The sequence below is a fragment of the Hemiscyllium ocellatum genome, chromosome 1 (assembly GCF_020745735.1).
Source record: "Hemiscyllium ocellatum isolate sHemOce1 chromosome 1, sHemOce1.pat.X.cur, whole genome shotgun sequence".
In the NCBI taxonomy this organism is placed as follows: Eukaryota; Metazoa; Chordata; class Chondrichthyes; order Orectolobiformes; family Hemiscylliidae; genus Hemiscyllium; species Hemiscyllium ocellatum.
This window is the reverse complement of record NC_083401.1, coordinates 102,397,415-102,410,591: the sequence shown is the minus strand read 5'-3', so window position 1 is coordinate 102,410,591 and position 13,177 is coordinate 102,397,415. Positions and strand designations below refer to the sequence as shown.

The 13,177-nt window shown below is 44.5% G+C and overlaps 1 protein-coding gene across 1 annotated transcript in view; it reads left to right on the top strand.

The window, feature by feature from the left end:
* The window catches only part of grxcr1a (glutaredoxin and cysteine rich domain containing 1 a), a 94,424-nt gene extending 92,312 nt beyond the window's left edge, over positions 1 to 2,112 (top strand). The window contains exon 4 of the mRNA XM_060825071.1: positions 1,900 to 2,112. Within this exon, the coding sequence (XP_060681054.1) occupies positions 1,900 to 2,112 (213 nt within the window). The remainder of the gene's footprint in view (positions 1 to 1,899) is intronic.
* Positions 2,113 to 13,177: the final 11,065 nt, after the last annotated feature.

Here is a 13,177-nt window from a genome sequence, read left to right as displayed (position 1 = left end):
GCTTTCAACCAGGCACACTCTTGATTCCTCTATCCCTTCTTCCCCGACAGTCCCTCTCCCCTGAACCGTCCAGAAATATTGACGGATAGACACCCAGGATGGTTTTTGCCATATATTGACTTCAACAATCAGCCCCTAGACTGACTGACCAGGCTCTTGACCATTGTGCTTGCCACTCCATGACTAATGACATATGATTGTTCTGACTGCTTGTGCTGATCCTATACGGACATCCCACAGACTGTACTGGGACAGATCACTGACCACGTCAAACTGAACCATGAACTGTGTGCCCCTGACTGATTGCATCTGGAACTGCTGATTGGCAGTGGCCCTATCTTGACTACACTGAAGATCATGGCCCACCAGCTTCTGACATGGCTGTTTTGCACAGTGTGTTTGCTGCATAGTTTGGTATTGCATGCTCTGTGCTAGAGTGTGTCTTTGTGTGCTGTACATCTAGTGGTCCTCCTTCCCCCACCCCACCTTCCAAGGACAGTTCAATGCTGAGATGTATAGCAAGCAGCCTGCCTGTGTATCTGCAGTAAGTAGCTCCTTAAAACTGGAGTAGTTAGCTCTGGCTGAAATACCAATGTGCTAACAGGCATAGCACAGCATGGCAAGGCAATGTGGCTGGTCTGAGGGTCTTCTGGATTTCTTTTCATGGTGGGGCTCAGATCTGCAACCCATAGCCATGCAGCATTTGCCTAGATGTCCACTGTTAGTACCATGTGATATTTGCCACCTCTACTGGTAATGGGGATCGGTTGTTCTTTGTTTTATCTTGGGTTGACCTAAAGATTAGAGGATTCACCCAGTAGATTCTCTGTAGAAGAAGCACTGTTCTTAGCAAGTTTGCTTGGTGCCATCATGGACTGGATTGGAAGAACTTTTGTTCTTTATTTTCGAATTTATTTTTATTTCTGTATTTTATCATTTATTCTGACGATCTGTCATGCTGGATATTTTGTTTCTTTATTTTCTAATTCTTTCCTAAAAACATGTACTGAAGAATCTGTACCTAAAATGGCGCCATAAGTGGCAAATTGTAAATTTTTCACTGTACTCATTTGAGTCTCTGTGACAATAAATCTAATTCATTCAGAATGTCATTCCTTCAGCCCCTTCAATTCCAATGTGTTCCTCCCTTGCTTGTAGAGATGAATTCCAGAAACCCTGGGGAACTTATCCACTTACTCTTGTTTAACTATCTCTTAATAAGTGCTAACATATTTGGAATGAATAACCTGCCTTTACCAATGGGTCCGCGCACACATTTGAAGGCACCACATTTGAAGTTAGATGCTGATAAGTTGGAGTCCAATTTTCAACAATCTTTCAATTTCAAAAAAATCCCTTCAAACTAAGCAAGTTAAAATCCCTACTGTAACCTGACTGTATTGTATGATTTACCATACAATTACCACAAAGTTGGATTAACATGTGTAAGGGTGTAATATGTACATTTTCCTTACTTTAGTATATCTCCGTGCTGTGAATGCAATTCCAAAAAAAATACGCACTGAGCCAAAACACACAACCTTTCTGTGCCTTCCTAATGCAAGAGCTACTGAACATCATACGAGTGGGGACAAATTTGCATACCACATACTTTTAAACAATCCTTTATAAAATAGTTTTGAATACTTATGTTGAGATTATATAGAGCTGAATATGTGTTCTGTCACTGATGTTTGTTTCTTCACAATTAAGCAATATCTTTTTTTAATTCCTGAAGAAAGGGCTCATGCCCGAAACGTCGATTCTCCTTGGATGCTGCCTGACCTGCTGCGCTCTTCCAGCAACACATTTTCAGCAATATCTGTTTTTTATAAAACTTAGAAATGTTATAAAAGAAAGGGAAATACTGAATAATGTATTTTTCTCTTCCATTTTTAGAAAGTCCAACACCCACATGCGTGTTCTGCCTGTGGTGGATTTGCATTTGTTCCATGCTCAGTGTGCCACGGGAGCAAGATGTCAGTGTTTCGAAACTGCTTCACCGATTCCTTTAAGTCCCTCAAGTGTACTTCTTGCAATGAAAATGGATTGCAGCATTGCACATTCTGCAAGACGAATCCCATACCATCAACGAGAATAACACCAGAGTAATATTTGTCATGGCTCAACAGTAAATGGACTTATAAAAAGTGTGCTTCTCGATCTTATTTCTAGTGCACCAACATGTTGGTTGTTAAAAGTCCCAAATGCCATTCTCCGCTTAGCTGAAGTGCAACATGAATGTTCCATTCCTGAAATTAAATTTGTCGTGATCCTAGAATAAAGTGGGCCAACTCCAGCTTCTCCTGTTGTTTTCTCATTCCACAAAATGTTAAAAGGTACCATTGGTGACCACAAGTTCTATTGAGTGAAGCCAGCAGAATTATAGAAGTATATACACAGATAGAGCAAAGAAACTATAAATAACATGTAATGTATGACACAATTCAAAAATGTGAGTAAAAATATTTCAGTTAGCTGTGACAAGTAGAATGAAGTAAAATATAAGCTAAAAATATACTGTTTGCAAAATACAAGTTTCTATTTCTTTCAGTTGACTTGTACTTTTTGAAAATTTGTGAAGGAAATTCTTTCAATCTGACAAGAACAGCTTAACTTCTCTTAAGTTTTTTAAAAAAAATATCTAAACCTAGCCACGTATTGGTTTGCACACATCACCTAAATTTGACAGATATATTAACTCCTTTCTACTTGGCTGAAAATGTGTTGCTGGTCAAAGCACAGCAGGCCAGGCAGCATCTCAGGAATAGAGAATTCGACGTTTCGAGCATAAGCCCTTCATCAGGAATGAGAGAGAGTAGCCAAGCAGGCTAAGATAAAAGGTAGGGAGGAGGGACTTGGGGGAGGGGCGATGGAGTTGGGATAGGTGGAAGGAGGTCAAGGTGAGGGTGATAGGCCGGAGTGGGGTGGGGGCGGAGAGGTCAGGAAGAAGATTGCAGGTTAGGAGGGCGGTGCTGAGTTGAGGGAACCGACTGAGACAAGGTGGGGGGAGGGGAAATGAGGAAACTGGAGAAATCTGAATTCATATCTTGTGGTTGGAGGGTTCCCAGGCGGAAGATGAGGCGCTCCTCCTCCAGCCGTCGTGTTGTTATGTTCTGCCAGTGGAGGAGTCCAAGGACCTGCATGTCCTCGGTGGAGTGGGAGGGAGAGTTAAAGTGTTGAGCCACGGGGTGGTTGGGTTGGTTGGTCCGGGCATCCCTGAGGTGTTCTCTGAAGCGTTCCGCAAGTAAGCGGCCTGTCTCACCAATATAGAGGAGGCCACATCGGGTGCAGCGGATGCAATAGATGATGTGTGTGGAGGTACAGGTGAACTTGTGGCGGATATGGAAGGATCCCTTGGGGCCTTGGAGGGAAGTGAGTGTGGAGGTGTGGGCGCAAGTTTTACATTTCCTGCGGGCATCGTCGGTCACGTCTGGGGGGAATCTGCGGTCCTTGAAGAAGGAGGCCATCTGGGCTGTGCGGTGTTGGAACTGGTCCTCCTGGGAGCAGATGCGGCGGAGACGAAGGAATTGGGAATATGGGATGGCGTTTTTGCAGGGGGCAGGGTGGGAGGAAGTGTAGTCCAGGTAGCTGTGGGAGTCAGTCGGTATATAACCATCATCTCCCAGAAAAAGCTCGCGGATGCCTCCTCTTATCGCCCCCTTGACCACGACCCCACCTCCCACCACCAAACCATCATCTCCCAGAAAAAACCTCACCATCAAACCCGCAGACAAGGGAGGCGTGGTAGTAGTTTGGCGCACTGACCTTTATACGGCTGAAGCCAAACGCCAGCTCGCGGACGCCTCCTTTTATCGCCCCCTTGACCACGACCCCACCTCCCACCACCAAACCATCATCTCCCAGACCATCCATGACCTCATCACCTCAGGGGATCTCCCATCCACCGCCTCCAACCTCATAGTCCCACAACCCCGCACCGCCCGTTTCTACCTCCTGCCCAAAATCCACAAACCTGCCTGCCCCGGCCGACCCATTGTCTCAGCCTGCTCCTGCCCCACCAAACTCATCTCCCAATACCTCGACACGGTCCTGTCCCCTTTAGTCCAAGAACTCCCCACCTACGTTTGGGACACCACCCACGCCCTCCACCTCCTCCAGGATTTTCGCTTCCCCGGTCCCCAACGCCTTATTTTCACTATGGACATCCAGTCCCTGTACACCTCCATCCCCCATCACGAAGGACTCAAAGCCCTCCGCTTCTTCCTTTCCCGCCGCACCAACCAGTACCCTTCCACTGACACCCTCCTTCGACTGACTGAACTGGTCCTCACCCTGAATAACTTCTCTTTTCAATCCTCCCACTTCCTCCAAACTAAAGGAGTTGCCATGGGCACCCGCATGGGCCCCAGCTATGCCTGCCTCTTCGTAGGATATGTGGAATAGTCCATCTTCCGCAACTACACTGGCACCACCCCCCACCTTTTCCTCCGCTACATCGATGACTTTATCGGCGCTGCCTCGTGCTCCCACGAGGAGGTTGAACAGTTCATCAACTTTACTAACACCTTCCATCCCGACCTCAAATTCACCTGGACTGTCTCAGACTCCTCCCTCCCCTTCCTAGACCTTTCCATCTCTATCTCGGGCGACCGGCTCAACACAGACATCTATTATAAACCGACTGACTCCCACAGCTACCTGGACTACACCTCCTCCCACCCTGCCCCCCTGCAAAAACGCCATCCCATATTCCCAATTCCTTCGTCTCCGCCGCATCTGCTCCCAGGAGGACCAGTTCCAACACCGCACAGCCCAGATGGCCTCCTTCTTCAAGGACCGCAGATTCCCCCCAGACGTGACCGACGATGCCCTCCACCGCATCTCCTCCACTTCCCGCTCCTCCGCCCTTGAGCCCCGCTCCTCCAACCGCCACCAAGACAGAACCCCACTGGTTCTCACCTACCACCCCACCAACCTCCGTATACAACGTATCATCCGCCGTCATTTCCGCCACCTCCAAATGGACCCCACCACCAAGGATATATTTCCCTCCCCTCCCCTATCAGCGTTCCGCAAGGACCACTCCCTTCGTGACTCCCTCGTCAGATCCACACCCCCCACCAACCCAACCTCCACCCCCGGCACCTTCCCCTGCAACCGCAGGAAATGTAAAACTTGCGCCCACACCTCCACACTCACTTCCCTCCAAGGCCCCAAGGGATCCTTCCATATCCGCCACAAGTTCACCTGTACCTCCACACACATCATCTATTGCATCCGCTGCACCCGATGTGGCCTCCTCTATATTGGTGAGACAGGTCGCTTACTTGCGGAACGCTTCAGAGAACACCTCAGGGATGCCCGGACCAACCAACCCAACCACCCCGTGGCTCAACACTTTAACTCTCCCTCCCACTCCACCGAGGACATGCAGGTCCTTGGACTCCTCCACCGGCAGAACATAACAACACGACGGCTGGAGGAGGAGCACCTCATCTTCCGCCTGGGAACCCTCCAACCACAAGGTATGAATTCAGATTTCTCCAGTTTCCTCATTTCCCCTCCCCCCACCTTGTCTCAGTCGGTTCCCTCAACTCAGCACCGCCCTCCTAACCTGCAATCTTCTTCCTGACCTCTCCGCCCCCACCCCACTCCGGCCTATCACCCTCATCTTGACCACCTCCATCGCCCCTCCTCCAAGTCCCTCCTCCCTACCTTTTATCTTAGCCTGCTTGGCTACTCTCTCTCATTCCTGATGAAGGGCTTATGCTCGAAACGTCGAATTCTTTATTCCTGAGATGCTGCCAAGCCTGCTGTGCTTTGACCAGCAACACATTTTCAGCTGTGATCTCCAGCATCTGCAGACCTCATTTTTTACTCCTTTCTACTTGGGTATACCTTACAGTCAGGAAAATAAATATTCAGTTGGTGTTAGAAGAATCTAATGCATTGTTTGAGAGCATAAAGGACAACTTGGATCAATAACATTTTCATTTTGACGTATGAACTCATGCCTTGACATTACACTGCATTGCTTATATAATAACAGTACTAAAATGTATTGAAAGAAATTTCTCTCGCCACTACTTTTATGGAGATTGTAATCTATGCCCACACTGCTGAATGGACTAATGCTTCTGGCATATGATGTGTGAATCATTTGTTTGCCAATTTTACACAAAGTAATTTTATGCTCTGCCCTTTTTAGATCTAACTTTGAATTGTGTACACAATTATAATTAATCATATTGTATGAAGAAAGCTGTTGTTTTTTATGAAGCCAATTAATTCTATTGACTTCTGCTTTAAGCCTAATGATTAGCTGAATGCAATGTTTAATTATTTAATACAAGCCACTTTCATTATTACCAAGATATTTAAATGCTTCCAGGTCAGCAGTGGTGGCTGTCTCAAATGTTCCAGTGCTTTTTACAACTTGACATAATTTTGCTAATATTTTAAAGTACTGTTGAGGGAAGTAAATAAAATAAGTTAAAGAAAATGTTCATATGTTATTGCTCAAACAAGACTTCTTACAAAAAGAACAATTCATTAGCAAAAGGTATAATTTTAAACCAACTTGCTGGATGATTTAAATTGTGTTAGTTTTACACATAATCTTGTGGGTTTCCCAAGCATTATGTAGGTTAAAATCACCTCATGAGCCTTCACATTGCCAGAATAAATTGCTTCTGTTAAACAAAATCAGATAGGTTTCATTATAAAGTCCTGAGCAATCATTTTATATGATAAAGCGTTGCCTAAGCAATATTATAGACTGGAAAAATGCGACAGGAAGGATCCCACACTTATTACAAATTCCTTCAATTTTCCTGCCATTCATTTCACATTGAAAAAAAACCCCAGCAAGTTCTCTTTCTGATGTACAATCGCCGAGCAGACGTTCCTTTATGACCTCCACTGAGACAATGCATAAGGGAGGAAACATGAAGATTTATCCCAATGTGTTATAATCTCTATTTTAGAACAGAGTGATTTTGTTAAATGAATTGTGGAATAAGTAACTCAGAAAGCTTGTCATGAGAGGGGAAAGATATAAAAGAGACCTATGGGGCAACTTTTTCTCACAGAGGGTGGTACGTGTATGGAATGAGCTGCCAGAGGAAGCGGTGGAGGCTGGTACAATTGCAACATTTAAAAGGCATTTGGATGGGTATCTATGACTATGTAGAAGATCAACTACATGGATTAATTTTAAATGTGGACAATTCATGCCCGTTGCTGTAAACCTTGTGTCTTATGAAAGTTAAGACTATCTCCTAGTAATTCAAGGAAGCCAAAGAAAGTGAAGTTAGCTGTTCAATTTACACTGTAGAAAATAGCAATAATGTCATCATGTGATGCTCAATGCAATTTCCATTAAGTTGTTATAATATTACATTAGTAAATATAATTTTGTTAACTTCCGATAGAACACAGCTTATTAAGTTACCACAAAAGTGTTCAGTAAAAAAACTGGCCATAAGTTTCTAATCCCTAAATAATTGAACCAATTTAAGCATTTAGGCAGCTCAGCTTGCTTTTAATTATTTAGATCCCCTGCTCAAGATCGGCAAGACCTGGCATTTTACTGGCATCCAGGCAAGTCTATTGAGGTATGGCAAATATTGGAAGGAAGCAACATTTAAAGAGCTTCATCTTTGCAATTTGTGTTTCCTTTTGCACCTATTATCGAACTCAATACTTCCTTCAAAATAAAACTTGATATTGAACTCAATACTTCCTTTACAGTAAAATTTTACATTAATTATGAACATGTAAACATTTAAGACATGAGCAGAATTAGATCATTTTGCCCCTTGTGCCTTTTTCCCCATTCATTAAGATTATGCCTGGTTTGTTTGTGTGTCAAATTCCACCTTCCTATGATACCAATTTCTGAGGCAGAATTCCAAAGATGCATAATCCTCTGAGAGAAAAAAAACAAATCTCCGCTCTGCCCTGAAAAAAACTTATCCTAAATTTAAAACAGTCTCTCCAAGTTCTGGACACACCCATATCCTGTCCATATCCATGTTGTCAAAACCATTCACCACCTTACTTCAATCAAGTCACTTCACACTCTTCTAACTTCCAGTGGAAATAAGCCTAGCCTTTTGAGCTTGTAAAACAACACATTCATTCCACGTATTGATCTAGCAGATCTCTTTTAAACCACCTCCAATGCATTTCCTTTCTTACAGAAGGAGGGAAAAACTACAGACCCTATCCGAATCTCACACTGTATCTGAATCTCACTAATACCCTATACTTCAAAAGATTAACATCCTTACTTTTATGTTCAGTTCCTCCAGTAATAAAGGATAGCATTCCATTTGCATTCCTGATTACACACTGCATTGTATTCTGTGGTTATTGCATCAGAACACCGAAATCCTACTTCACCTAGGAAATCTGTAGTTTGTCCATTTAACTAATTGAATTCTTATTCTTCCCACCAAAATGAACATCTTCTCATTTTCCCACATTTTGCACCATCTGACAGATTTATGCTCACTCATTTAACCGATCTATATCCGTCTGTGAATTATGTTTTCTTCACGTCATGCTTTCCCACCTGGCTTGTCTTATTCTAGTCTGGAGGTTGACCATGGTCCTACATGTCAAGTGCAGGGGTTACAGGATGCTGTGGAGACAACAGTCTGAGAGATGGGCCAATTCTCCTTGAATGAGACCTTCAAGGGAAGGACTGAATTGGATGTAAGAGCAGATAGTAGTGGCGCATGCATAGGGTGGTTTATTCAGTGAGTGAGGAGGAAGAGCAGAGAACAGAGAGGGTTAGTAGTTAGAGGGGATGAGCTGGGTGACAGCTACTCAGTGGAAACTATACATATAACAGTGAGAAGTATATCCATGATCCTTGAAGAAAGTGTAGGGTAGAGTGGATGTAAGAGGGGATGGTGGCACCTAGCCTGGTGGAACACAGAAGATCATTAATCCTCCTCCTGCATTAGTACATTTTACCTGCACTGACCTTGGTTCCTAACTCAATCCAGGCTGGCAGGGACTAGTAGCATAAACTCCTTTGCTTGGCAGCAGGATACAATACTGTCCCCCTCTCTAACATCCTGTCCGCCAGCACGTCCAAGTCCCTGTGGATGAACCAAGGAGTTAGCTTGCTTGTCTCAGCCAGTTCCTTGGGAATGGTGTGAAGGGCAGTTCATGTCTTGCAGGATGTGGAGTTTGTGTTTAAATATGGCACCAGTGGAATGAACATTGCAAAGGCTCAGCTTTGGCAATACTTGCATCACTCCAGACTTGCCTCACTTTCACAGTTGGGAGCTGGAGTGGTTGGTGTCATAATTAACGAGAGGTGCAGAATAGAGAGTTACATGGAAAAAGTTGCCTTACAGGGTACCATGGATCTCACTCAAAGAAACACTTTGGTTAAAATTGGGAAACTCAGCCACATACTATGATCATAAGACTTCCAGCCATTCACTTACTGCTCCTTATGTTTGGGATTTAGTTACTGTGTGCATTATTGATTTTAGAGTAATGCGGTGATAGTTCTGAGCTCAAACAGTTTATTGACATAGTTCAAATCATCTTAGAAGTTTAAAATAACTTTTAATATAAATGCATAGCTAATAGAATATTATATTTATCACTCCTAGTTTGTCTCTAGAGCTTTTCTCACTGAGCATCAGGAGTCCGTCCCTTGATTCACTGTCACAATCCACAGCATAAAGCAATCAAATATTGTACAAGAATCTGCAATCAAGCAAGCTTAGCCACACACTCATTGTACTTTTGGCCATTATTGCAAGAGATGTACAGATGACCCTTTCTGGTACCTTGTGGTATTTGCCCCCACTTCAGTGCATTAGACTGGACATGAGTTGTTCGAGTTAGTTTTCTGCTACCAATCCTCTTTTGTCTTTGCTTGATCTGTCTAATGATTATTAGTAGAGATGCACCAATATAGCTTAATCCCTAAGATTCACCGTAAGGCTCCTTTGACAACACCTTTCAAATGCACAACCTCTACCACCTTGAAGGACAAGGCTAGCAGATGCATTTGAACAACACTGCCTGCAGGTTCTCCACCAAGTCATACAGCACACTGACTTAGAACTGTATCATCATTCCTTCATTGTTGCTGGGTCTCCTTCATAACAAAGTATGGGTGTACCCATATCCCAAGGACTGCATTGGATCAAGAAGGCAGCTCACTACCATCTTTTCAAGGGCAATTAGAGATGAGCAATAAATGTTGGCCCAGCTATCAATGTCCACATCCCATGAATGAATAAAAAAGTGCACTGTTCTCAGACAAAAACTAAAGTTGATTGCGTGGATGCATTGTTTCAGGAGGCAGTCACACCTGGCAGATGAAGTCATTCAAATTCAGTCAGTGATCAGGGACAACATGGTGTGATTGCAAGCGAGGGTAGAAGGATCCTGAGTTCAGGAGTGGAGGAGCCTCAGCTTTTGACCTTATCCAACAGGTACGAGGTGCTTGCTCCCTGTGTAGATGAAGAAAAGGGCTGCAGGGAGGATGAACCAGTTGACCACAGCACCATGGTGCAGAAGGACATTCAAGAGGGGGGAGCAAAAAGACAAGAAGTTGCTATAGGGGATTCTATAATTAAGGGGACAGATAGCATCCTTTGCATGCTGGATTGGGAGTCCCACATGGTGTGTTGCCTGCCCAGTGCCAGAGTGCTGGACAGGTCTGACCGGCTTGAAAGGATGTTGGAGTGGGAGAGAGAGGATCCAGTTGTTGTGGTGCACATTGGGAAGGTTAGGAAAGAGGATTTATTTGGGGATTATCAAGCACTAGGAACAAAATTAAGGAACAAGTTCTTGAGGGTCATAATCTCCGGATTATTGCCAGAGTCACGTGCAAATAGGCTTAGGGATAAAAAAATTAGGGAAGTAAACACACGGCTAAGGGTGTGGTGTGAGAAATAGGGGCTCCATTTCATGGGGCATTGGTGTCAGTTTTGGAACCGGGGGATCTGTACCAATGGGACAGTCCCCACCTGAACCGATCTTGAACCAATGTTCTAGCGAAAAGAATAAATGGGTGGTCGCTAGGGCTTTAAACGAGTGAGTTGGGGGAAGGGAAATGGGAAAGGACGAATAATGGTAAATAAAATGGCAAGCAGCAAGTAGCGTGTGTGCAGGAGGGTTTATGTTCATGGCAGACTATGAAAGAAGTAAGAAGCAAGGATAAATCAGGGGATTTTATTAGAGATGTTGGAAATCATGAGGGTAAGAAAGCTAGGCACGTTACCTGAATGCTTGTAGCATCCGTATCAAGATCGTTGAGTTAACAACACAAATCATCACAAATGAATATGGTTTAGCAACCATTACAGAGACATGGATACAGGATGGTCACGACTGGGAATTAAATATCCAGGGATATCAGAGTATTCAAAAGGACATACCGGAATGTAAGTGAGGTGGTGTAGCTTTGATATTCAAAGTCAACATCAGGGTGGTGCACAGAGATGATATAGGTTCAATGGAGAATAAGGTTGAATCCATTTGGATAGAAATAAGAAATTCTAAGAAATAAACACCACTGATAGGCATATTCTATAGGCTACCAAATTATAACATCACATTGGCAATTATCATGGTGGTTTTTAATATACATGTTGCATGGTCGAACCATCTCAGTCAAGGTAGCCTTGAGGAGTTTGTTAAGTGTACCTGCGAAAGTTTTCTTGAACAGTATGTAATAGAACTGATGAGGGAGCAAGCTATCCTAGATCTGGACCTGTGTAATGAGACAGGAATAATTAATGACCTCATAGTCAGGGATCCTCTTGGAAGGAGTGATCACAGTATGGTTAAATCTAAAATACAGCTGGATTATATGAGGATAAAATCCAATATCGGTGTGCTGTACTGAAACAAGGGAGACTACAATAGAATGAGGGAGGACTTGGCTAAAGTAGACTGGAAACAAAGATTTTATGGTGGGAAAGTTGACAAGCAGAGGAGGACGTTCAAAGCAATTTTTCAAAGTGCTCAGCAGAAATATATTCCAGTGAAAAGGAAGGACTGTAGGAAAAGAGATAATCTGCCCTGGGTGTCTAAAGAAATAAGGGAGGCTATCAAATTGAAAGAGAAGGCATACAAAGTGGCCAAAAACAGGATGAAACTAGAAGATTGGGAAAACTTTAAAGGTCAACAGAAAGCCACAAAAAGAGCCATAAAGAAAAGTAAGATTGGTGAGAAAACACTAGCACGAATGTAAAGACAGATAGCAAAAGCTTCTATAAATATTTAAAATGAAGAAGAGGGCTAAGGTAAATGTTAGGTAAAAACAAGGGCTGCAGATGCTGGAAACCAGAGTCTAGATTAGAGTGGTGTTGGAAAAGCACAGCAGGTTAGGCAGCATCCGAGGAGCAGGAAAATCGACATTTCGGGCAAAAGCCCTTCATCAGGAATAGATGCAGGGTGCCTGCAGAGTGGAGAGATAAATGAGAGGAGGGTGGGGCTGGGGAGAAAGTAGCATAGAGTACGATAGGTAAGTGGAGGAGGGGATGGAGATGATAGGTCAGAGAGGAGGGTGGAGCAGATAGGTGGAAAGGAAGATAGACAGGTGGGACAGGTCATGGGGATGGTGCTGAGCTGGAAGGTTGGAACTGGGGTAAGGTGGGGGAAGGGGAAATGAGGAAAATGGTGAAATCCACATTGATGCCTGAGGGTTGAAGTGCTCCGAGGTGTTCTTCCTCCAGGCATCGGGTGGTGAGGGAACGGCAGTGGAGGAGGCCCAGGACCTGCATGTCCTCGGCAGAGTGGGAGGGGGAGTTGAAATGTTGGGCCACAGGGCGGTGGTGTTGATTGGTGCGGGTGTCCCAGAGATATTCCCTAAAGCGCTCTGCTAGGAGGTGTCCAGTCTCCCCAATGTAGAGGAGACCGCATCGGGAGCAACGGATACAATAAATGATATTGATGGATGTGCAGGTGAAACTTTGATGGATGTGGAAGGCTCCTTTCGGGCTTTGGATGGAGGTGAGGGAGGAGGTGTGGGCGCAGGTTTTGCAATTCCTGCGGTGGCAGGGGAGGGTGCCAGGATGGGAAGGTGGGCTGTTGGGGGGGGGGGCACGTGGATCTGACCAGGTAGTCATGGAGGGAACGGTCTTTGTGGAGGCGGAAAGGGGTGGGGAGGGAAATATATCCCCGGGTGGTGGGGTCCGTTTGGAGGTGGCGGAAATGTTGTTGGATG